The following is a 26,186-nucleotide window of genomic DNA, read 5'->3' on the forward strand; positions in this document are numbered from 1 at the left end:
TTAACGACGGAGCCACCCAGGCGCCCCACCCAAGCCTTCTTTTGATTACTGTTTGCTTGCCATATCTCATTCCATCTTTTTACTTTTAATTCATTTATATTAATATATTTAAAGTATGTGGTTTTCAGCCACTAGGTCTGCAGCAGTTTGTTATAGCAGCAAGAGGAACTCATGCAGACTGAGCCCTGGACACTCTCGCATGCGTTGGGAGCCTGAGGCCTCACACCCTCAGGGAAGGTGTTTGTCCTCCATCCTGTGTTGGTAGCAGCCATGTGGCAGCGGGCTCAGCCAGCAGGATCTCTCCTGGAGAGAGCACTGTCCGTTCCAGCTGCCCCCCCCTCCCCGCCACAGGCACCGTTGGGCCAGGGCAACAGTTTCTAGCATAGCCCTGCTCAGAGCCACCGCTCTGCATCTCTGGGCATGTTCCACACACATACCCCTCGGACTGAGCAAGGACCATGTCAGTTCACACACACAGGTTGGGTTCCTTCCCCCACACCTGCTCCCTCCTGGGACCCTCTTCCTGGTCCTCTGGCTAGAACTCCCCTGTTTCTCTTGGAGCTTAGCTGCCACTGCCCTGTGGTGGTTCTGTGCATGAGCACACAGGGTGGAGAGGGGAGAGAAAACAAGGTACCTGATCCTCCCTGAGGGGTGGGTTTCCCTCAGGCACTTGCATGCACACACACCTGCTCACCTGCCTTTTGAGCTTGTTGGTTGGCAGAGTGAGGTCTCTCCTCCCAGAGGGCACAAGGCTAGGGCATTGGCCTCCACACGCCTCACCTCTAGCTCCTGAGGACAGCAGTGATCCGAGCAGGGCATGGTGGTGATGGCCGTTCAAGTTCATGTTGTTTGAATGTGGTTCAGACAACAGAAATGTGCTCTTCACAGTTGTGGAAGCCAGGAGTCTGAAATCAGTGTCACTGGGCTATAAGCAAGGTGTGGGCTGGTGGGTTCCTTCGGATGGCTCTAGGGGAGAGTATGTCCCATGCCTGCCCTATGTCTGCTGCCAGTCAGTCTTCCCTGTGTTTCTGTGTTCCCCTTATAAGGACAACAGTCATACTGGATTTGGGGCCACCCTAATCCAGAGTGACCTTACTTTAATTTAATTACAAGAGATTCTTTTCCAAATAAGGTCACCTTCACAGGTTCCATGTGCACATGAATTCGGGGGCCACTATTCAGCTCAGTACAACTGTCCATTTTGCAGGGGAGGAGCCTCAGGCTAGAGCGCAGGTTGGGGGCGAAACTCAGGCCTCTCTCACCTCCAAGATCCAGGCCCTGAACTGCTATAGAAGCCAGAGTTCAGCACCAGTGTGCTGGGGCCACTCCGAGCCATGGGGACCCACCCGATCCTCGGTAGCCTTATTTTACAGATGGGGAAATGGAGGCACAGACGGGTTCTATAGGTTGCCCACTGTCACATACGAGCAAGGGCAGAGCTGGAACTGGCCCCCACTGCCTCTCCCTGTGAGACTTCCTCCAAGCCAGTGTCCGGCCAGCCCTGTGGGCCTGGCTGGTGAAGGGCTGGTGTCAGAGCCAGAGGCCTGTTTCACTCTACACCCACAGAGCATTTTCAGGGCTTGTTTCAAGCCTCAAAGCCTTGGGAGATGGCTGATGGGGTGGTGTGTGTCAGACTCGGGGTTAGTCACAGAGGTCTTCTGTTCCTGCTGGACAGACTGAAACAGGAAGGTGGTGGGAGCGTGCTGTGGCTGGTGGGGCTGGGTGCCTGAAGGACACTGGTTCTCATGGCAAAACCAGCACCACAGAGGATTTCCCCCAAGCATTTCACAGAGAGGATAAGATGGAACCCCATCAAAAACCAGAGGGTGAAGGACTCCAAGCATCTGACGCTTCAAAGGGAAGGCTAGCTGGGCCGACCCAGGGCAGAGCGAGGGCCAGGGTGCATGCGGCCCCATGGTGCACTGCAGGGCTTCCCAGGCAAACCAGCTCTCATGGGAGTTCAGAGACGATGAGGGCAGGGGTCCTGGTGAAGCTCAGGTGTGGGGACACAGGGCGGCCTGAGGGCAGTAGAGGCTGAGAGGCGGGATGAGTGGCTGCTTGGGGAACAAGTGGGAGTCACCAGCAGTCCAGCCTAAATGGGTGAATGTAAAAGGAAAAGCTGTGAATCAGGGCGTCAGCGGTTTCTTCATAATTTCACAAAGTCCTTAAGAACTGAGTAAGAGAAATAGCTATGGAAATCATTTGGAACAGTGGTGACCAGGCGTGGGACCCTGGGCCCCTGTCCTCAGAGACGATTGTCCTCAGAGTTAAAGAGAGAGCCCAACCAGCACAAAGGTGCCTCTGGTCCAAGAGAGACTCCGTGCGGGCACACCGCCCTGCAGCCACGTGGTGTGAGCCACGGGTCCCTCCCACACTGCAGAAGAGGGCTGGGATCTGGGGCATGGCGGGGTGGGTGGTGGTCCTGCACGCCAGCTGCTGACCCGACCTCGGCCCGTAGCCGAGGAAGGGCCCCGCGCCTCTGTGTAGCTTGACAGTCTAGAAGGACCCAAAGATGCCCACGTCAGGGCTGTCCCCACCAGCGCTCGCGGCTCCATCATGGGTGTGGGGCTTCCTGGCGGCTGTCCCTGCCCACGCCTAAACTCCCGCACACAAGAGTGTTGCAGACTCTTCAGGCAAGAGGCTTACTATGGATCCAGGAGGAAAGGTAGCTCGGGTGAGCAAGGGAAACAAACCAACAAGCTGATGTTGGGCACCTCCTCACAGTGTCCATGAAATGAAAACAGGTGCCACAAAAGGGAATATTCAGAGGTTTTGGAAAGAGCTCAAGAATTAAAAGCATGAGAGCAAACTTAGGAACGGTGGAAAGACCCAGAGCTGACGCTGAAGGGTCACTTCAGCTTCTGCTAGAGGGAAAGGAAGCTAGGTGAAGAATATGGGCCCCGAGAGGCCAGCACGCTCCAGTTCCAGAAAGATCGGGGGCGGAAACTGTCCAGGAGGGTTTCCCAGAACCGAGGGCTGGGTTTCCGGCCTGAAGGTCCCCCTGTGTGGCCAGCGCAGTGGATGGAAAGGACCAGGGTGTTCGCCTTTCTGGAATTCCACCCCCCACCCCCCCAAGTGGCAATGAGAAAATCCCAAATGCTTTCAAAGAGAAGGAACAGGTTTCAGGCAAAGCACTGAGCCTCAGGAGTTGGGCCTCACCCGGAAAGCTGGAGGCTGGAAGGCCACGGGGAAGTGCCTGCAGACGAGGGAAGAAGGTGATGTCTCGCACCTGGCACCCATTCACCTGCCTGGTCAGAGAGTGAGGTGCAGAAGAGCAGGTGTGGGGCCTGGAGCCTGAGGCCCCAGCAAGAGGGGAAGAGGAGGCCTCTCCACCCCAGACATCTGGGTACGTGGGTCAGTACCCACCTGGCTCAGCGGAGGAGACCTGTGGCCATACACAGATGCCACTCATGGATTTACGCGGGGTTGTGACAGCTGCATGAGGACGGCGGGCAGGTAGTCGCCGTCCCAGGCCAACAGCTGCCCTCTGAAAATGTCTGAAACCCAGGGAAAGCTAGGAGCGACCGTCCCTGAGCCTGCGAGAGCTGGAGGTCCTGCAGCTGGTCTGCGGCGGGCCTGCCGGGCCAGTTCTGACAGGCTCTGAAATCTTGCTCACCCGCTTTCCCCCTTCGTCCCACTGAAGTACATTTCCGCAGAACTACAGCTGCTCCAGCCTCCTTGTGCACCCTCGCTGCGGGGTGGGCCTCTTCCAACCTTTGCTTCTCAGCTCCTGTGTGTCTTCTTAGGCGCGCCTCCTGAAGACGCACACGGCCGGTCCTCTCCGCGCACTGCGTCCCGCCGGGGTGCGCTGAGCCTCTTGCTACCACGCGTCGTCTCTCCTCTGGGGCTGGTTTCTGCCGTCCTATTTTGGGTCTCCCACTCACGGCACTTCTTTGGCTTCTTTTTCCCCTTCTCTCCAGTTTTCCAGTTAAGACTGAGCCTTCTTATGCTAGTTTTTCAACTCTGCTTTTGTCCTTACGGGGACTGCAGGAGAATAAGCGGTGGTTTTCTCCAGTTCTGGGGCTCACGCACGCTCTCGGGCCTCTGCTCTCCCAGATACCGCAGGTCGACTCTGCCTCGCAGTTGAAGCCTGTGTGGCGCGGATTCTTGTCTTTGTTCCTCACGTTGTATGGACGCCCCCTGCGCCGTGCCTGCGGCCTGGGTGTGTTTCTCTCCTGAGAGCTTCCCCCCGGAGGGTGTCCACTGGGGGTCGCAGTGTGGCGTCTCCCTGGGTCTCATGCAGGAGCTTGTTATGCCTTCACATTTGGATAAGAATTTGGCTGAATGTAGAATTTGGGGTTTGAACTTCTTTTCCTTCCGCCGTCAGAGACAGGGTCCGTCGTGTGCAGCCCCCCCGTTGTGGCTGTGGCAAAGTGTCCGGTGGGCTCATACGCAGTGCGCCCACTCGCTGGGGGCTCTGACCTTTCCGAAGCTCGCCGCGGTGTGTGTGTGCTGTTCGCTTCGGCTGTGTGCGGTCCCGTTCCTTCCATCTGCGGTCTTTGGTCCTCAGTCTGGACGGTTCACATACCGCCTCTCCACTCCTGCTTTTGTCTTCTGGGGCTGCTCTTACCCAGCTGTTGGCACTTCCTCGTCCGCCCTCCCGTTGCTGGCTTTTCTTCCACGCTCTGTCTGGTCTTCCTTCCCTGCCGCCCTTCAGGAGAGGGCTCCTCCCCGCCCGCTGCCGTGTGTGCATGGCCCATCACACCACATCCTGGGCTTTTATTCCCTTGGTTACAGTTTCACACCTACTATTGCCACTGGATTCATTCGTCACATTTCTTGTTCTTACTTCATTCTGCTAATGTCTTTTCTTATCTCCTGAAATGTATTTTTTTTAAATTCACGCTCATCTTTCTGTTCCAAGCTCCCGTGCTGCTCCACGTGCTCTGTCCCTGCTCCTCTGAGGAGCTGTGTGCTGGGGCAGGCGGCGCTCAAGGAGGGGAGGGGGTGCTGGCCCACCTTGGGAGGGGGCCCCCGCCTGGGCCGCTCCCTCCAGCTGACCCCTCCCTGTCCCACCAGGGGAGGCGGACCCTGGGCAGCAGCAGAACAAGATTTCCTCCTTCCACCATTCTCTGACTGCCCCCAAGCCCCAGCCCCCACCTCACCTTCCCTCTCCAGCCCCAGACAGCTTTTCTGGGTTCCCCCTGTTACCCTCCTGGGCCTGATTTTGGAGAGGAAGAGCCAGAGCCTGTGCTGGCCAGGAAGCCCTGTGTCCAATGTTTGATGGAACAAACTGCCGGGAGGGAATGTGGATGAAGGCTGGTTGTGTTGAGGGTCCTGAGCTGCGGGCTGCGGCAGGATCCTCAGGGGAGGCGTCCCAGCAGTTCCCGGGGCACTCCTGGGCCTGGGGATGGTGACTCATGTGGCGCGCTGTCCAGAGGCCTGGAGGGAGCTGCTGTGAGCCGAGAGCCATGCTGGCATGGTTTCTGGACAAGTTCCCAGGATCCTGAAGTACAACAGGCACAGAGACTTCTTACCTTCAGGCCGTGGCTTTTCTAAAGAAACACCTAGAAACCCACCCTCCCACTAGGCCTCACTGAACAGAATTTGCTTGGAGCCTATCACCTTCTGCGGCTCCTCCACTTGGTACTTGGCTGGAATAAGAGACCAGACCCCAGAAACACAGGCTGGGAAGAGCAGGCACAAAACCCCAGCAAACTCATGACCAAAACTTGGGGTTGTCTGATACAGAAAGGGGGGCATGGTAGGAATCGACCTTGAGGACAGGGCAGGAGCATGGGAGTGAGTCTCAGTGGGCTGGGACTTGGACAGAGGGCATTGGGATTGGGGCCTAACTCTCTGGTCAAGAGCAAGTGCAGGGGCCACTCCTCACCCCCCTCTGCTTGCTCAGGCTGGCCCCTCAGGTCGACTGGCTTCAGGAGGGGCGATCCTCTGTGCCGATTTTTGAAGGATGGGAGTGGGGGGACGAGGGCAAGTGCTGGTGTGTTTCTCGGGACCCGTGACGTGACAGGCCGTGGACCCTGTGACCCTCGAGGGTCCCCCTTGCCTCGGTTTCCCTTGTGGAGCAGTCTGCGGCACAGGCCGTGGACCCCGCGACCCTCGAGGGTCCCCCTTGCCTCCGTTTCCCTTGTGGAGCAGCCTGCGGCACAGGCCGTGGACCCCGCGACCCTCGAGGGTCCCCCTTGCCTCAGTTTCCCTTGTGGAGCAGGCTGCGGCACTAGCGGCTACGCCTCCTGTCACCAGGCTCCTGCTTGCTCTTTGGTCTTTCTGCTCTGAGAAATCTGCCTTTGATTATCTTCTGTTGTACCTGCTGGACCCAGTCTTCTGAAGCCCCTTTCAGTTTCTTTCAGGGGTTCAACAGAGGCCTCAGGCCAGGAAGGCCAACCCCCTAGTACAGCCCCTCTACCTCATCTCCGTGGCCTGCTGCCAGCCTGACGATGTGCATGGGACATCCCAGGCTGACCCGAGTGCACTGCCCACCAGCTCTGCCACTTCTCAATCTTGTCTTGCCCTGGCCCAAGAGGTTGTGCCTTCTGCCCATCCAGTGGCCTCCCTGTGGGGTCAGAAGCGCACGGCTCCTGGCCCCATCTCTGCAGATGGATCAGGTGTCTGGGACCTGACCAGGCTTGACCTCTTTCTGGCTTTTAGATCATTAGGTCTCTCTACCATGAACACACCACTGTCTATTAGCCCTCTTGACCATCTATCATGAACCCCAACCTTCCACTGTGAATCCCTGACCATCTACCATGAACCCTAGACTATCCACCATGAACCCCCAGCTGTCTGCCATGAGCCCCCAGTCATCCACCATGAACCCTCCACCATCCACCTTGAACTTCTGACCATCCCCATGAGCCCCTAACCATCCTTAGGCACTGAGTTGAGCTCACGAGGTTGCCCTCACTGCTTAGTGATCAGTGTGTTCACTCTGGCCCTGCTCTGTTGGGGGTCTCTTAGGCTTAAACATGTGTTGCAGGCTCTGTCCTCACTGAGAAGGTACCCAGCAGGTGATTTCAGCACAAGGTGAGGGTCCTGGGCCAGCCCCCCATAGGGAAGCCCCGTGGAAGGAGCCCAACAGTGCTGGCCACATGTTGTAACTCTTGTTCACTTCACCATTTGAACGTTTTCATCTGTGAACACTGGGAAATTGCAAACCAGAGTCATCATGTGAAGTTTTAATTACTATGAGAAGAGCCAGCATTTGAGAGAACCTCTGGGCCAGCTCTGGGTCATCCTTGGTTCACAGGGGAGTGGCTGAACTCTGGGAGCCTGAGAACCTGCCTATCACCTGGGCTCTAGAGCACCTGATGGGACCCCCCACCCTTGACTTGTTCTGTCTTGGAGTGTGCCACCCCAGGGGTGTTGGGGATTGCCCACCAGCACCCCAGGCTCACACCCCATCTCCTCCTTAGGAGGAGGTGGCCAACACCCTCCCAGGTCTACAGGGTTGGCCCTGGCGGCCCTCCTTCCTGATGGTGGTTTTCTGCCAGGGAGGATATCCCCAAGCCACCCCAGCCCCCAGCACCAACCCCTCCTTCCTGCTGCTCCAAAGTGGTGGGGGGTGGGGGACAAAGCAGGCTCGGGCTCTCCTGGGTGTAGAGCTGCCCACGTGTGGAGGAAAGATCAGGACTTGTCCAGAGGCAGGCTCTAACCCAGAAGGTCTGGAGTGACCCTCAGTATCCAGGCTGAGGCTGGTGGTCCAGGATGTGCTCAGAAAGCAAGGTCAGAGATTTTGGGGGTCAGCAGGGTGCAACCCTCCAACCGTCAGGATCCCCATCAGGATGGGCCTGCTTCCTCTAGATGGACCCTCAGACTCATCAACAGCATTTACTTAATGATTGTCCCTAACTGAGCTGGCTTTTCATGAACTAAACTTCACACTAAGATATTTGTACTCAGGAAGTAGATCCCAGGTTTAAAATATAGGCTTTGTTCTCACTTTGGGAAATGATTTCAACATTTCTGGTATCAAAATCACATGTCCGGCACAAAATCTTGCATTCTAGTTATAATTGTGATTATTATTATTAGTAGTAGTAGCCAATATTGATTCTTTGCTCACTCTGTGCTGGGCAGGGCCCATTTAACCCTCATAGTTGGTCACTGCAGTCATTCTCATTTTTCAGAAGAGGAGACTGAGGCCCACCAGAGAGGTTACTTCACTTGCCCAAGGCCACAGAGCTGAAAAGGCGGCACATGGTTGAAGTGTCTTTGAAATAGCAGCATTGTACCAGGGAAGGGAAGTAGATGTTTGACAAGACAGCCTGCACCCAGTTCTGGGCTCTGCTCCCGCTGGGCACGGGGAGGCTGGGAGGGCCCCAGAGTAGTTGTTCCTGCTGATGGCCCAGGAACCCACCCACCCTGTCCTGGCACCTCCCCTCCCCTGGTGTCTGCCTCAGGGCAGTGGCTCCCATGGCAAAGAAGGCCCAGGGAGCCCAGGGGCAGTGGATTAACCAGAGTGGGGGCCCAGGCTAGAGCGAGGGGGGCTTAGGGTCCACGCCTGCCTCCATCTCTGTGGTCCTGCCATGGGCAGCCAACTGCATCTTTCAAGAACTGTTTTCAAGTGCTGTTGCGGCTTCGTGGCAGAAATTCAAGGCTGAGTTTACTGTTTGTGGGCTCTATAAACAGCCAGTCATTCCGCTCCCTGAGCAGGAACGTGCCTCGCACGCACACAGGCCCCATGGAGAGGCCGCGAGTGATCTGGCTCCAGCAAGGCCCAGCAGCTGCCCGGTGCCCGCTCGCTCGCGTGACTAGCGGGCTTGGCCTTGTGTTGTTGCTCTGTAACCATGGCGACGGCTCTCAGGGGAGTGCGCCGCTCCCCTCGTCCCTTTATTCCAGGGAGGAGCAATGAGGGGCCCTTTATAATTTTCGTTTCTCTGCTGTGACCTTGACAAAATGATCTTTGAAGTACTTGCTGGCTATTTTTTCTGCCACGGGACTGGACGAGGTCAGGATATTCAAAGGTTTGCCAAAGGAAGTCCTGGGTTTTCCACACGTTTGCCTTTATCCCCACAGGGGGGCTGCATGTGGTGGGCCAGCAGGGTGGGAGGCACCGTCACCACAGACCCTCACCTGCTATGACCCCACTGCCTCCCTGAGTGGCAGGTGCACGTTTCGTGACTTTCAGTAACTGAACAGAGATGCGATTTTTTTTTTCCCCCGTAAAAAAAGTTCAGTTCTTCGTTTGGGACCAAATCCTTTTTTCCACTTGGAGAAGTGACCTCATTTTCCATGTACCATGTTTAAAAAAACACAAAACTCTTGTAGGATTAAAAAGAGACTGGGAGAAAACAAACGTTGGCGATGCATATTTGAAAGACGGTCCCACATGTGTAAAAGTATTTGGCGTGATGATTCTGGACCAGAATGTCAATCTGATATTAAATCCATATGACTCGGCAAATAGCGTTTTATGGTCTTTTTCCTTTTCTTTTTTTTTAAATTTCTGCCTTGTAAGTTAAAATTAAGGTTGTTTTTGGTTGTGACTAATCTCATAAAATCTTTTTTAAGAAGGCATTTTATATACTCCAGCCTCGAGCTGTCCTTTGGTCTCTGACCTGTTACTAGCAGGGCATCATCATGTGCGGCAGCCTCTGCACTGGGAAAAGCCGTTCTGGGAGCTGGCGAGCGGCGGGTGCCCCGCTCCTCTCTGGCTGCTGGTGGGGGGGCTGAGGACCACACCCCCCCCGCCTGCCCATAGTCGCCATCGCCAGCACCGTGTGGCAATTGGTCTGACTGCCCACCCTTTGAGCATGTCACCTGACCTCGAGGCCTGCTGATGACCTTGGCTCACCTTGTAGTGGTGACAGCAAATAGTTGCTCTGATGGTCTATTAGCAGAACTGATGCCCTTCTTCTCACAACCCCTCAGTGGACGCCAGTATGTCCCCACCTACCTCCGTCCCAAGTCCCAGGGTGGGGCTGCACCAGCATCCGTGGTTGGGTGCTCCCGTCCTGAAGTGTGAGCCGCTGTGGTGACAGTGCCCTGGTTTCGCCCAGTGTCCCTGTCACTGCGTAGGAAGTGGGTGGTACCAGCCTGTTCTCCCTGCTGCTGCCCCGAAGCCCAGCATTCCCCACAGACACCAGTCCCCAGGGCCTCAATACCACCTGCCTTGCTGAGCATGGGGCAGGAGGGAGGCCGGATCACACCCAGGCAGAAAGGAGCTCCAGCACTTTCGAGGTGAAGCGCTTGAAGCTGGCACGGGGACGGTGGGGGCCAGGTGCCCTCTTTCCTCTTAGCAAGGCCCCCACCCCTGCAGGGTGGCAGCATGTCTAAATGTCATCACATGCTTCTCCATCCCTTTTATCTCAGGCAGGGAAGGCAGGACTTTTGATAAATGACATAAACAAATCTCAAATGTTTATAGGTGGCCCCGCCAAATACTACGTGTCTGAGAACAGAGGCACCGGGGTGTGGGGGGAAGATTTAGGTATATTTACCAACTCTCATATAGGCCCCTAGGATGAGATCCAGGCAAATGGGCAAATACTGGACTTCCCATTCACCACTCAAAGGTATTAGGACAGTGGGGCCAGATCAGTTTTCTCTGGAGCTGCCCAGGTATTAAAATGACAACGCAGTTTATTTGACTCCTGGAGACGTTTTGCCAGACACCTATGTTGTCTGAGGTCAATTTCCTGTTCTTTAGAAGTTACACTGGGATTCGGGGGTGGGGGGCTTTGCAAAGAGATGGACGATTTAAATCTGTGGCCACAGCTGGAGTGCTGCGTGAGGCTGGGGTTTCTTGCCCAGAAAACTCAGCACAAACTCTGAGTCCTGTCGTGAAGTCATTGCCCTAATGTTTGCACCTCTGCATCAGAAAATTGCCCAAAACTTTGAAACTTTCAAGTTACGGAGGAGCCAAGCCACTCTAGAATTATCAGAAAGGGTATTTTGCATCAGAAATCTTATCCTGACTGCCTGTGAATACCTAGCTTCTCAAGTGCTTTTTGGACTGGTTTTGAATCTTACTTCTTCCCTCTTGAATAAGAAGACCTTTGGCGAGTGTTTATTTTACATTTTCATGAGTGCTGTGACTTTGCCTTTTTGAATCACACTTCAGTGGCTGAGTGAGCGGCTTTGCAGCAGGCTCTGCATGAAGTTGGAAGGCTTTATCCTTTGCCCGGAGGGTTTTCCCGGGAACTTTGTGTGGTGTAGTACCATCTTTGAGAAGAACACACCAGCAGCTCTGATCAGCAGGGGCATGTTTCCCACACCTCTAGCCCCAACACAGAAACCACACATCTGAAACAACAGTTATATTGTACCTTGAAAGCAAGAAGGCAGAAAATCTACAACAAAGTTATCTGAAAACAAAGTAGGGAGCAAACAAAAAAGACAAGGCGTCACCCAGAAGAAGACACGTTCACCATGGACAGGTTCTCTGTGGCTCTGTGAGACAGAGGCCCGACCACAGCACCACAGAGTCTGGCAGCTCAGGACCTGTAGGGTTCATGATGCTGGGGGTCTCTGGCCCCTTCCTCAGCCGGCTGCATCCTTCTGCTGTCCAACTGGCTACATTCATGCAGGAGCAGGGAGGCTCCCCAGAACCCAGCTTCTGCCCTGTAGCATCTGGGAGGGAGCCATGTGTGGGTACGTGTGATGCTACCCTGAACAAAGTCATGTCACACTGGCGAGCAAGAGCAGAGCTAGGGGTGGGGGGTGTCTGCTCCACTTGTTTCTACAAGTAAATTTTAGGAAACCTCTAAGGAACAGAAAATACCAAGTTCCCCAAGCCACTGCAGAGCACAGAATGGGAGGAGAGGGTAGGCAGCTAATTCTGCAAGGTCAGGAAACCCTGCACTGAAGCCTGATGAAGGGCGCAAAGGAGAAATCAGCTGGTCTGCTCGTGACACTAGATGAAAGAACTCTAAGTAAAGCAACAGTGAATTGACTCTGTATGTGTCATAAAAGAATGAGCCATGGTGGCCATGGGAATAAGGTAATGCTCCACATCAACTCAGTAACCTGAAGGGGAAAAAAATCACCTTGTGGATGATTCTCCAGCCCTGATCAGACAGACGAACAAAAAAAGCAGTAATAACAAAGGGTTGACAGAGCATAATTTATTGAAAAGCCCATCTTTGGGATGCCCAAGTGGCTCAGTCGGTTAAGCAGCTGCCTTTGCGTCGGGTCATGATCCCAGGGTTCTGGGATCAAGCCCCACATCGGGCTCCCTGCTCCGCGAGGAGTCTGCTTCTCCCTCTCCTCTGCTGTGCTCTCTCGAATTCCCTCCCTCCACACTTTTCCTGTGTTTTGTAGCTCTTAGTGCATGTTTACCTCCTGTATTTAGCATCAACTTGCTCACTCCATAAACAGTGGGGCGCAGAAAGGACTTCAGTCTGCTGATGGATTCACCTGGGCAGAATGGGCATCTGCACGATGCTGAATCACCCCTAGGAACAAAGGATGTCTTTCCATTTGTTCAAATATAATTTTGTGTCTTGAGATGTTTTAAAATTTTCTTCCCATAGGTTTTACACATTTCTTGTTAAGTTTATTTATAAAGTACTTGGATCTTTTTTGAGATGTTTGTAAATGAGGTTTTCTCTATCATCACACTCTCTAATTTGGTCATTTTTCTAATATGAAGTATATAAAGATTATTGAATACATGTATTTAATTTTATATCCTGCCTCCTTACTGAATTTTTTTTTTTGAGTTATTTTATCATTGGCTTTCTAAAGCTTTCCAGAAAAATAGCGATATCCTCTGCAAACAGAGACCATTTTACTTTTCTCAGTTCTTATGCCTCCTGTTGGTTTCTCTTGTCTCACTGCAACAGCTCCATCCGATGGTAGTCACAGTAGGACAGGAGTCAGCCTACATTTTCTTTAAAAGGCCAGATGGTAAATATTTTTAGCTTTGTGGGCCATACGTCGCAGCTACTCAGCTCTGCCGTTGTAGGGCAAGAGTGGCCACAAACAGTAAGTAATGATTGGGTGTGGCTGTGTTCCAGTAAAATTTTATTTACACAATCAAGTGGCAAGCCATATTTGGGGCCATGGTTTGCACACGCTGGAATGGGAGACCATGGGTATCTTTGCCTTGCTTCCTGATCTTACTGGAAACACATAAAATATTTCCCCACTAAGTAAGTTGGTGCCCTAGGAATCACACACACACACACACACACACACACTATCATGTTAAGAATGTACCTATAATTCCCATTTTCTTAAGAGTTTTTATAAAGAATAAGTGTTGAATTTTGTGGAAAGCTTTTTTGCCATCTTTGGAGATAATTATAAGACTTTTCCCCTTAGATCTATAAATGTGGTGTATTATGATAACGGATTTCCTAATATTGAGTCAACCTTGTATTCCTGGAATAAATCTACTTGGTCATGTGTATCATATTTCCTTAATGTGAAATTGGAGTCTGTTTGCTAATATTGGCACATTCTCATTAATAATGAGAAGTCTGTAATTTTATTTTTATTATACTTTCCTTATCAGAGTTAAGTGTCAATGTTATAGTTCTAATAATTAGAAAATTTCCCTCATTTTCTATGCTCTGGGACAGTTTATGGGGCATTGATGTGATCTGATCTTTAACACTTGGTGGAATTACATTTTAAAGCCATCTAGACCTGGTACATTTTTGTGGGCTGGTTCCTTGGAACTCCTGTTTCTTCTACAGAAATCAGTTATTCAGGGTTTCTGTCTCTAATGGGTCCATTCTGGTAAATCATGTTTTCCTAGTAAACCATACACTTACTTAGGTTTTCAAATTTATTTGTATAGAGGTCTTTCCCCTACTTTCATTTAATTTGTTCCCCTCTGCCTCCGCCAGGGAACTGCTTTCTGGCATCTATCCCATCGATTCGCTTGGCCTGCTCTTGGGCTCCATATAAATAGATGCAGGCCCCACGATCAGTAGGGTGCTCTTTTTCTCTGTGTGATAGTTCCCACATTAGGGTTATTCTGCAGTACATTCTCTAGTTGATAGATACTGGGTTATTTCCAGAGTTTGACTATTTTGAATAAGGCCACTACGAACATTCTGGTTCGGGTGTTTTTGTGAACATACCCATTTCACTTGGGTAAGTACTCAGAGTGGAATTTCTGGTCATAGGAGAGATGCACGTTCATGTTTATGAGGAATCACAAAATAGTTTCCCAAAACATAATTGCCGCATTTTCTGTTCTTACTGGTGATGCTTCATATCCTCACCAACACTTAGTGTTGTCTGTTTTCTTGACTGTAACCATCCCAGTGTGTATGAAATGGTATCTGAATGGGATTTTCATTTGCATTTCCCTGATGACTAGTGATATTGACAAATTTTTATCTGTAGACAGGCCATTCTTCCGTCTCCTTAGTAAAGTATCTCTTCAAGACTTTGGCCAATTTTAAAAATTGGGTTGTTCATCTTTTTACTATTGATTTATAGACATTCTTTATATATTCTGGATAAAGTCCTTTGCTATATACTGTGAATATTGTTTTCTCAGTCTGTGGCATGTCTTTTCCCATTTTTAAATATTGTGTTTTAATAAAGCCTAATTTATCAAGTTTTTCCATGAAGGGCTAGTGTTTTTGTGTCCTATCCAAATCTGCCTATCCCCAACTTAGGAAGACATTTTGTTTTCTTCTAGAAACCTTATGATTATGGGGTTTTATCTCTAGGCCTAAGCTACGAATTAAGTTTTGTGGAATTAGATAGGAGTCAGTGTTCATTTTTTCCACATAAACAACCAGCTGTCCCAGACACATTAATGCCATGTTGACCTGGTTACCACAGCTTTACACTAAGTCATGAAGTCAGAGTAAGTTCTGAAATTTTGTTCTTCTTTAACATGGTTGCTTTAGTAAATTGGGCCCTTTGCACATACAAACTTTAGAATCAGCTTGACAATTTCTGCTAAGAGAAGAAACCCTCCTGAGATTGGGATTGGGATTGGGATGACATCACATCCACAGACTGATTTAGGGAACTGGACTCTCTACCTACATGGAGTCTTTCAATCCAAGAACATTGCATATCTCTTGGATTATTTGGGTCCTACATATCTTTTATTAGATTTATTCCTAGGCATATTATGTTTTTTGATCTGTGACTAGAGTTTTCTTTGTGGGAAGGTTTTGATTACAAATTCAATTTGTTTGGGGGTGCCTGGGTGGCTCATCAGTTAAGCGTCTGACGTCGGCTCTGGTCATGATCCCAGGATCCTGAAGCCCTGCCATCAAACTCCCCGCTCAGCAGGGAGTCTGCTTCTCCCTCTCCTCTGCCCCTCCCCCTGCTCAAGCTCTTCTCTCTTTCTCTCTCAAATAAGTAAATAAAATCTTTAAAAAAAAAAAACAAATTCAATTTGTTTAACAGATATTGGGCTATTCAGATTTTCTAGTTGCTCCTTTTTTTTGAGAGAGAGAGAGAGAGAGCACACATGGTGGGGGGGCAGAGGGAGAGAGAGAGAGAGAGAGAGAATCTTAAGCAGGCTCCATGCCCAGTGAGGAGCCCCATGCAGGGCTTGAGCTCATGACCCTGAGATCATGACCTGAGCCAAAATCAAGAGTTGGATGCTTAACTGACTGAGCCACCCAGGTGCCCCTTCTATTGTTCTTATATCAGTTTTGTTAGTGTGTTTCAGGGAATTTGTCCATTTCATTTAAATTGCTTAATTTATTGAAATTCATTCTTAATATTTTCTTACTACCCTTTTAATGTCTGTAAGATCTGTAATGATTTTAAATCTCTTGTGTCAGTAATTTGTATTTTTCTTGATCAAAATTGCTAGGGGTTTATCAGTTTATTAATCTTTTCGAAGAACCAAATTGACTTTGTTGATGATGTTTATTATTTTACAGTTTTAAACAATATCATTGATTTTTTTCACTTTTGTTTTTATTTTTTTTCTTCCACTTACATTGGATTTAATCGGCTCTTTTCCCCTAGTTTCATAAGGAGAAACTGCACACTTTCTTCCTTTCATAGCTCACTGGGACTTAGTACTGTCTTTTCTGCTAATAAGGACTTGGAAGTTACCAGTTCCCTCTGTTCTCATCATGACAAGGGCATAGATTTGTGTAGTTTCACGCATTCATGTTGTTTTACATCATTTAGAAGTGAGGGTATTTGGGTTTAAGTGGCTGCCATTTTCCTAGAATGCCTAGAAATCTTCAATATCAGTAATTTAAAAGCTCTTAGAAATTGATATTTATAAAACCCTAACAGAAAAATTAGCACATGATATGCACAGGCAGTTTACCAAAGAAGAACTATAGGTTAACAGTGAATGTATGAGAGCTCATTAATATCAATCCCATTAATAGTCAAAGAAATAAAAATTATAATAATGGTAAAAAATTTATCACTTAAAAAATGGCAAAAATTTAAAAAGAAAGAAAGAAAAAGAAAGGAAGAAAGAAAGAAAGAAAGAAAGAAAGAAAGAAAGAAAGAAAGAAAAAGAAAAAGGGAAAGGAAGAAAGAGTATCCCACATGGTCAATAATTAAGGGAAATAAGTATTGTGATACATTGCTAATAACCACAAACTATAGAAGTTAATTTAAAGTCTCTAAATGTCTGTATTTTAAAGACACAAATTGAAATATTTATGAATTCCACTGTCCGGGTGCCTCCCTCACCTCCAGCTTCTGCACTGACCAAGTAGAGTTACAACCTCCTGCCCCGTGGAGGTGATGCAGAATTGAATGAGCTACTTCATGTAGGGCACTTGACACTCATGAGGACCTACACAGCATGAACTGTCACTTTCTTTATCATAATGATGATGATGGTGGGAAGGAGGAAGAAGATAATAGATGGGTAGATAGATAGATGGAAGAAATGCTCATTGATCATGCAATCCAGTGGCTGTGCTCCCCTATGCACCTTCACTACTGGTGATTCTGGGAAGCCATTGCGGGATGGGGCTGAAAAGCTTGCTTTTCAAATAAAGACTTGAAATCGGGCACAACACAGTCACGTGCCCTAATTTTCTACACACACACACACACACACCCAAAAATTATGGGTACAACTGAGATTTAATAATTATAAAAATATGAATAACATACACTAACAAATGGATGCACTGATAGAAAATATTTTAAGAAGCTATAATTGATATAAGAAAAAAATTAAAAACCTGGATATGCTAACAACCATTACATAAATTGATATGGTGCTAAAATCTGCCCCTTTTCACTTGCCCTCTCCCCAAAATGTGCCCAAGCTGGATGCTCTTGGAAGTGAAACCAAACTTTCAAAGAGCAGATTATCCTTGCCTTAAAAAAAGTGGGTTCAGGAAATGGGAAAGAGGGAGAGGGGTCTGACTCATTTCTGGTGATCTTGACACCAAAATAAGGAGAGATGCTCATAGACTAGCTTTTCCTTAAATATAGATGAATATCTCCTAAGTGAAATGAGTCAATCCCAAGAACATATTTAAAACTATGATAAGGCGGGGTGCCTGGTTGGCTCAGTCATTAAGCATCTGCCTTGGGCTCAGGTCATAATCCCAGGGTCCTGGGATCGAGCCCCGCATCGGGCTCCCTGCTCCGCGGGGGGCCTGCTTCTCCCTCTCCCACTCCCCCTGCTTGTGTTCCCTCTCGCTGTGTCTCTCTCTGTCAAATAAATAAATAAAATCTTTGAAAAATAAAAAATAAAAAAATAAATAAAATTATGATAAGGCTTACCCCATAATACACAAGAACGATTCATCATCAGAAATCTATCACCAAATTCGCCACATTAATAAACAAAAGAAATTTTATGTGATTATTTCAGTAGATGTAGGAATAGCACTTGATGGAGTTCAATATTTCTTCATGATAAAAACTCTTAGGAAAACCAGAACATAGGCTGGAAGACAGTACGTGAACAGAGAAAGTCCACGTAGGTGAAGTAAGGTTCCTGTTATGTCTCAGATACTGGTGGAGTCTCATCTTGTCATTAAGATATTTATATTTTGTAAACCACGAGTCTTATAATCACTAGAAAAAGAAGAACACAGTCTTGAGGCTTATAAATGATGACCAAGTTCCCCTGTCATCTGCTAACTTGGGACCTGTTGCAAAATTGTCATAAATAAATTAAAAGTGGGTGTTTCTGAAGTTTATGAATACAGACTACAAGAGTGCAGCAAAAACAATGCTTGCACTTTCTCATTGTGAGGATTTTGAGAATGTATGCAGGAGCCAATTTGAGTTCTTGTCTCTTCTAGTCTCTCGATGGCTTTGCCCTGGTCGTGAGTGCAGAAGGCATGATATTTTATGCTTCAGCAACAATCGTGGACTATCTGGGCTTCCACCAGGTAAACACAGCTCTTCGACCTGCTATGCAGTGGGTTCCACTGTCTTGCACGTGCTTACTGTCTTCCAGCCTTAAACATCTGCAAAATCGGGCTTTTCTTATCACAGAGCTTTTCTCAGGTAAGGATTTTCACACCCCAGCTTTGTCTAGGGTTCCAGGTCGTACAAGAGATGTGACAGTGTCCAGGGTGTCACAAGTGTACGGGGCAGTGAATTTTGCTGGCTGTGCCCCCACCACGCATCTCACATTCAGGTGAGGAGCTGGTGAGCACCAGGGCGCCTCTCCTTGCTGCAGCATCACTGTCTGGAACCTCAGATTTGGGGCACATTCAGGAAATAGCGTGTTCTGGAAATGCCCTTCTTGATTCACAGATAATTCATTTGGTCCGTTACCCCAGGCCTGCCCAGACTGGATGATTCCAGACATTGGGGCAGGGCTCTGGGGTTGAGACCCATCAAACACTGGGATCCTCCCCCAAGAAAAGGTGCAATAAAACCCCCCACCCATGGCCCAGGGAGGGCAAAGGAAACTTCTCTGCCTGGCCTCTGTTCCCAGCGGGAATGAAGAGAAATCCAAAGCTTGAGCTGGAAGTCCAAATCCAAATTCACACTCTTGCAAAGTGCAGGCCCCCTAGTCCAGAGCTAGTGGTGGACAGGCGAGATCTCGGGGCCTCAGGGAAACACAAATGTGACCCTTCAGCAGCAAGGCCACAGCCATCCTCATAAAGATATCCCCTCTGAAGAGGGGTTCAGCATGCAAAATTATGAACACACTCCATTCAACATACAAATAGCCGGATTAGAGAGAGAACAAAATACAACTTTGAAAAATGAGGCACACAGTGTGTCTGTCAGTCAGCGTCCTGTTTGGAGGCAGAAATTGTGAAGTGATTTGAGTGGCTTAATATAAAGAATGGATGCAAGTTTAGTATAAAGATCATCAACTAGTAACACAGGAGCACAGAGGGTGGAGCCCTCAGGAGGCCGGGCACTCCAGCAAGGAGCACTTTCTGGAGACACCCTTACTGGTGAGGGTGAAGCCACGGCCCCTGGGTGATGGAAAGGTCAGTGAGGTGCCCCAGGCCAGGGCTAGCCAGCAGGAAACTGCCCACTGGGATGCTGGCTAGACTCTCGGGGAGGCTACCCATGGCAGGGAGTCCTGGGCTGGGTGTGGCCGGCACTCGAGGGGCCCGACCTCTCTCCTACAGTGCCGGGAGTACCTTTGCCAGCAGAGGGGAAATGTGTGCAGGATCCGGGATCAGAGCCAAGTGATGAATGAAGCTTAGAGGCAGTACATGGAGTTAATAACAAAAATCTCACTGGATGAGTGGAAGACCCAGGGCGTGCCCAGAAGCAAAGGGTGGTGGAAGCCAAGATCAGAGAATGTGGGTCCCTGACACATGTGAAAATTCAAGTCGGCCTGAGGCCCCTGAAGCTGATTGGAGCATTTGATCTAATTTCCATGAAAACTGTCACTTTGACTCATTTCCAAAACTGAAGTGGCTGTCACTATACAGATGATTCTGAGAAGCAATTCCTCTTACACCCACCTCTACATTTGCTTTCCTACCACCTGAACCCAGGACCAAATGGCTGACACACCCTGTCCTGACCAGGCCTCTTCCCTGCCACTGGCTCTTCCACAGGACAGCCTGTGGCGATAGCCGACCACGTGGCCTGGGTCGGCCCCTGCAGCACATGGAGGTGTGGCCCCGGCAAGGACCCCACAGATACGGCCAGCGTGTGGCGAGTAGATGAAGTGTGGTGGGCGTGACCTCCAAGAGGCACTCCTGGGGCTGCCCTGTCAGGCCAGGGGGTAGAGCCTCAGCTCTGCTCTCTCTGAGCCTCCTTTTCCTCCTCCACATACAGAGCACTGGGCAGAGCATTAGCCACCTGGTGACAGTCAGGGGGAAGCATCCGCACCACTAGCCCTGCTGCAGGGGAGGCTGCCTGTTGGCTGCTCGTGGCAGTGGGTGACGATAAGGCTCCCATCACTGTGTCCTTGTGTCCATCTCCACCTCCTGAAGACATGTGGGGCAGGTGTCAGGAGATCTGAAGTGGTGGGGAATGCATCACCCACCCCAGACAGATGAGCTCCTGGAGTGGCGGACTGAGGCCCTTCCTCCCCACTTTAGCCTTCTGCACGTGCTCTCAGGGTTGCCAAGCTCTCTGGCCATAGGGCCCCCTCGTGTGACACAGAGCTCAGGGGCCCCCTGATAGCTGGTGCCAGGCTGTGGACATGATATGATTCCAGCCCCCAAATGAGGAAGCCTTTTTTTGTGTGTCATTTTGATTGCATGTGCAGGGTCAAATCTAGGAAAACATGGTCTAGTCCGCGTTTTCCATGGTCAGAATTCCCTTCAGCTCCTATCACTGTCTGCTGAATTGCCCTGTGAATTCTCCAGACACATCCAGAGCTGCCTGCCTTCAGCCAGAATCTGGGGGTGGCTTTGGTAATAAATGCAAGTGTCCTGAGGAGCAGCTTTGGTCCCAGGTCTAAACTTACTCCCTGGATTCTCTATTTTCTTGGAGCTTGGTTATTTTCCACCAAGTGTTAGACGTAAAATAAAGTTTTGCCTTTTATTATGAGGAAATGGTTTCCAAATGCCATTAAATCAGGCATTGCCTCGATGCAAAATATTTCGGGAAAATATTAGAACAGCTTTGTGCTGTGAGCTTCTTGTGCAAAATACTTAACAAAAGTCGGGAACTGATTATTTTAGTATGTTCAGGTTCAGGAGTCTTTGTGATGAACAAGTAGGTTTTAGATGCATATTTTAGTTGCCATCTACATTTATTAATTCAAGAGGTGGTTCATTCCCTCAAAGACCGGCAGTTGGGGGCAAACTGTCCCCATGTGAACCAGGGTGAGGGCACTGGAGCAGTCAAGAGTCCCACAGGCTAGGTAACAGATGGGTACACAATTTGCACAAAAAGTAAAGATGACAACTGCTGGAATGAGGTTTGTAAAAGTTAGTAATAATTTTATTCTTAACTCCGTAAATGATGGTTTAGAACTAAAATAAAGGCTGGCTTTACTTGATCAAAGCTGTGTTTGTTTTTCCACTATTTGTTTTTTGCCCCACTATTTGAACAATTACTATATTACTCTCTCCACTCCTTGTCACATTTCCCCACCATTTATTTTTCTTGACCTTGCTTTGTAGGGAGCAGACTCTGGGAGATTAAGGGAGACTAAGGGCAGTCAGTCATGCCACACTAATTATTATACCTTTATTCCCCCAACCTAAAAAATACTCACATTTATATGTCTTCAAATTTGTCTGAGTCAGAAATATCTTTTCCAGTTTTATTATGCCCCCCCCCAGTTGGTCTGTCTCCTGTTTTGGTTAAACCACAGATCCTCTCTTGCATGTTAATTCTACACATCCCTTCCATTAATTAACTAAGGTGTGAGGAGACATGAACAGGGCATCCAGGGACACCCACCTTTCTGGGATTCTACAAAGTGTGGGGTCACCCATCAAAGCTCACAAGAGAATAACTGAATGACAGTGCCTGTTTATTAAGTCGCCATGGGAACTATGACTGCCCCGTGCTCAGAGGTCAGCATGGTCTTTTCCTTTCATCAAAACTATAGAAGGGAAAATGCCATCCATCTACAGCAGGACAGAAGAACACTGAATTCCCAGTAATGAGTCAATCAAGTGGTATGCAGTACCTCACAAGAAAATAGAAAACATTATTTATAGAATTTAAAGAAGAACCAGACAAACAGAAGGATATGCCATATTTGTGAATTGGAGGGCTCCAATTATCATTATAAAGATGTCAGATCATGTTACAGAGGTAATGACATAAAAACCGAGCAGCTTTTCTAGGTGGAAATGGACAAGCTTTTGGGAATGCAGAGAGCTGAGACTATCTAGGACCATCCAGAGAGGACAAGGGGGCAAGAGTGGTGATTACTGGGGACTTAAATGCTGGACACAAGACTTCCTGTAAAACCCAGTTGCTGGGACAGTGTGGGATCGGCACAAAGGTTGACGAACAGACTCACAGACAGAACTGGAAGCTCAGGGCAGAAGCTCAGTGTGCACGGGTGTGGGAGTTATAACAGAGGGGGCACTGCCTGGTGGTGGGGAAATGGTGGTCTTGTCAACAAATGGAGTTGGGTGAACTGGATCCACATGGAAAAGAAATGAATCCTGACTCTTACCTCACACCATGCACAGTAAATATCAGGGGATGGTAGAAGTTTCTAGAAGCTTCAGGACAGAGTTAGGAGATCGGTGAGCAATGATGAGGGCAACACCCCACCCAGGAGGAAAGACTGATGAATCGGCTGCGTTAGATCCACTAAGAGAGCAGGAGGGCAGGCCAGGGAGTGATGATGTTGGCAGCAGAGCCCACCCAGTAGGGGACCCATGTCCAGAGCAGCTGAAGAACAGGAAAATCAGCAATGGAACTGGGGGAAGGACAAAACAAGGCAACACATGCACGCCCACATGACATGTGTAACATGCACACACTTGCACTTGAAGACCAATAAATATGTGAGAGATGCACAGCTTCACTGGGCTTTATGACAGGCAGTGAGACAAAAACCACAGTGAGAAACGGCGGCTCAGATAAAGAAGACTGGGAACGCTACGTGCCAGCCAGAATGTAAAGTGACTGGCCTGGCACGCGCCGTGGCGGTGGCGTACTTGTGCACTCACTCGGGAAAGGTGCTTGGCGTGGTCTACTAAGGCTGGCCCTTGGCCACCCCCGGCCCACCCAGGTGTGTGCCCAACGAGATGCACTCAGACACAGTAGTGGCGTGTGGAAGGGGCCCAGTGGGCTAATCAGGTGGAAACACTCACCCTGTGGGCACGAGAAACTGCTGCCACACACACGGCATGGGTGAACGTTACAATTGTGATGTTGAACAAGAGGACAGACATCGAAGAACAGCGTTCCATTTACAAACATAACCAGCCTACAGCACGCGTCGTCTGCACCGTGGCCGCCGCCTTGGAGGGAAGGGGGCTCTGAGAAGCTTTTGTGTCCTGTTTCCTGATCTGAGTGTTGGTTACACTGAGAACTCACTCCTCCGACTGTATGCTTTTGATTTGGGCACTTTTCAGCCTATATGTCACACGGAATCTCAGTATTACCGTTATTAGGAAAGTGTCCCTGTGGGAAGGGCACTCGTGATCACAGGGCCGCCGGGTGAGGTACGAGCAGGCAGGTGAGCGGGGAGCCACCAGGTCTTGAGCTGGCGGGAAAGCCTAGTGCGTCCACTTTCACTCTGAGTTGGTTTCTGCCCATTGGCCCAAGTTCATGTCCAGAGCCTGTGACCCTAGACGACAACGACCAAGGACAACAAGCAGTCTGACCTCTCTGACCACTTCTTTCTCTGAAAACACAGGCTCTTTGAGCTAAGGAATGCACTGGTGACCGTAGCACAGCTTTCAAGTCATGATCATAATCCTTTTCTACCTTCCTGCTGTTGTATCTCGTTTGACGTCTGGGGTCCCAATGAACCCTCGCCATGGAGTTACAGGCAAGAGTACAACTCCTTGAAAACATGGTAGGTCTCATCCAGGCTGGGTGAGTCTACTGGTTACTTTCTCTAAAAGTAACCAATTTCTGGTCTTGATTTTTCAGGAACTTTCCCTCCATCTAATTATTGTAATGATCCTGTTGGGAAATGACACAACTTAGAAATGGCCCATTCCAAAGAGATCACTAATGGCACCTGGCAGCTTATGCAGGTGTTGTTGGGCCAGGTTCTCAGTGTGGATAATGGGCGACAGCTTTGAGTTAAGGGAAGGTAAGGAGGAGACGTGCACCGCCCTCTGAGAACGCTTCTGCCGACGATCGCAACGGTCATGTTCCTTGGAAACCGGTCTCTGTAGCTCCCAGTTGTGGCCTCTGCACCCTGAAGTGCAGCTTCTCAGTGTAGACCTGGTGCCTTCGAGGGTCGGCCTCTGTGTTCAGGGCTCAAGTAGGTGGGAGGACAAAGGACCAGAGAGGGTGGGAGACCAGCAGGTCCTTGTGGCATCGTAGAAAGCAGCAGCAGCCAGGCCTGGAAGTGCTGGGATGAAGGAAGTCACTGGCCAGGAGGCCTGGCCAGGCTCTCATCTGCTCTGATGGTTCCCAGCTCACCTGGCAGCTCCTGTCTCACCTTGTGACTCTGGTCTCACCTGGCAGTTCCCACCTCACTTCTCAGGGATGCTTTCCTAATAAACTTTTGTGATAGGACGAAAAGTGCCCACATCATAAACACACAGCTTGATGAGCTCTCGGAGTCCTGGAGAAAAGTGAGTATCCTGGACCCAGAAGGTGTTTGGTCTCTGAGCCTCCTGCTCTGTCCCCCAAGAGCACTGCCTGGGTGAGTGGGAGGCTGGGGGCTGGGGGGCCTCGCATGAGTCAGATGCCAAACTCCTGCCTTTCCCATGAGACATCTTTAGAGGGCAGTGAGTGAGAGAGGTTTTGCAATTATTAATCACTGGAATAAAAAGCATGCAGATTCACTTAGTTTAAAACAATGTTGCAATGTTGCAGACGGATGTGATGCACCAAAACATTTATGACTATATCCACGTGGATGACCGCCAGGACTTCTGCCGGCAGCTCCACTGGGCCATGGACCCTCCCCAGGTGGTGTTTGGGCAGCCCCTGCACACAGAGACAGGTGGGTCTTTGGGTCTTCTGTGGGTCTAACCAAGACTTGGAGCAGTTCGTGTAAACATGTGGATGCCTCTGAGAAATTTCCATCATGCTTTCTCATCTGCCTTTGCTTCACATTGAATGCAGTGCCTGACATTTCTCTCCTTCGGGGACCCCCTCCCACACACCCCTCCCCTCTCCAGGGGTCCCCACTCAGCTCTCTGGCTCCTGAGTGCATGTGGCTTGGCTGGAGCATGAGACCACTTCACAAGAAGCTACGGTACTTGTCTCTCATTTTGCAAACTCCCCCTCAAGATGTACATCTTCCAGGAAATTCCTTTGGCCCATATTAGATTTACCTGAAAAAAGGCCTAAAGATTATTGTCTGCTCAGAGACACTGCCCCTTGTGGGCAAGGCCCCCTGCAAAGGGTTTCCTCCAGGTCTATGGCCCCTGCCCCATCACGACACACGCAGCAAGCACCCATCTCCCTGAGAGGTAGTGGAGCAGACGGGAGATCAAGGGGAGGGGGTGGTGTCCACTGGGGGGGGGTCCCAGCTCTTCCACACACTTTCCCCAAAGTTGTAAACAATTCAAGAAAAGCTTCTACCACAATCTCAGGTAACAGCATGATTTACCTCACAAAGCTGAGTGAAAAAGAAAACCCAGGTGCTAATATGCAGTATCATTTTATGAAGCTCAAAACAAAACTGGACAACAGATTCATAGTCATACATGCAGTGGTACTGAAATGGTATTTTTAAGGGCAGAACAACGAAGGCAAAATTTGTCAGAGCAACTCTATCGGGATGAGGGTGGGTGGGGAACAGAGACAGATGCCAGTGGCACTCAGTGGAACACACATGCATGTGTCTGTGCGTGCATGGGACGGGGCAGGCATGTGGTGGGGGCATGTGGGGGATGGGGGATGGGTGTGTGTGGCAGGTATGTGTGTGTGCATGTGGTGGGACAGGCGTATGTGTAAAGGAGGGCATGTGTACGGAGGGAGTGGTTGTGTGAGGGTATGTGGTGGGGCAGGTGTGTGTATGGGCATGCATGTGGCAGGATATGTGTGGGGTGTGTGTGCACGCAGGGTGTGTGTGTGCATGGTGGGTGTGTATGTGTGGCAGCATGTGTGTGAGGTGGGGTGTGTGAGTGTGTGAGTTGGGGTGTGTGTGGTGGGCTCTGTGTGTGTGTGTGTGTGAGGCGGGCTGTGTATGTGGCGGTGTGTATGTGAGTTGGGGTGTGTGTGGTGGGCTCTGTGTGTGTGTGTGTGAGGCGGGCTGTGTATGTGGCGGTGTGTGTGTGAGTTGGGGTGTGTGTGGTGGGCTCTGTGTGTGTGTGTGT

The 26,186-nt window shown here is 49.7% G+C and overlaps 1 protein-coding gene across 5 annotated transcripts in view; it reads left to right on the forward strand.

Annotated features, from left to right (window-relative positions):
* The window catches only part of AHRR (aryl hydrocarbon receptor repressor), an 80,128-nt gene that overhangs the window by 43,319 nt on the left and 10,623 nt on the right, over positions 1–26,186 (forward strand). For 3 of the 5 annotated variants that reach the window (XM_081825823.1, XM_081825824.1, XM_081825822.1), the window contains 2 exons: positions 18,135–18,224; positions 24,736–24,865. In XM_081825823.1, the coding sequence (XP_081681949.1) occupies positions 18,135–18,224; positions 24,736–24,865 (220 nt within the window). Of the gene's footprint in view, positions 1–18,134; positions 18,225–18,292; positions 18,343–24,735; positions 24,866–26,186 lie in introns of all 5 variants that reach the window. The other 2 variants (XM_081825821.1, XM_081825820.1) reach the window with 2 other exon arrangements.

Source organism: Leptonychotes weddellii, chromosome 7, assembly GCF_054177405.1.
Source record: "Leptonychotes weddellii isolate Sample4059 chromosome 7, ASM5417740v2, whole genome shotgun sequence".
NCBI lineage: Eukaryota > Metazoa > Chordata > Mammalia > Carnivora > Phocidae > Leptonychotes > Leptonychotes weddellii.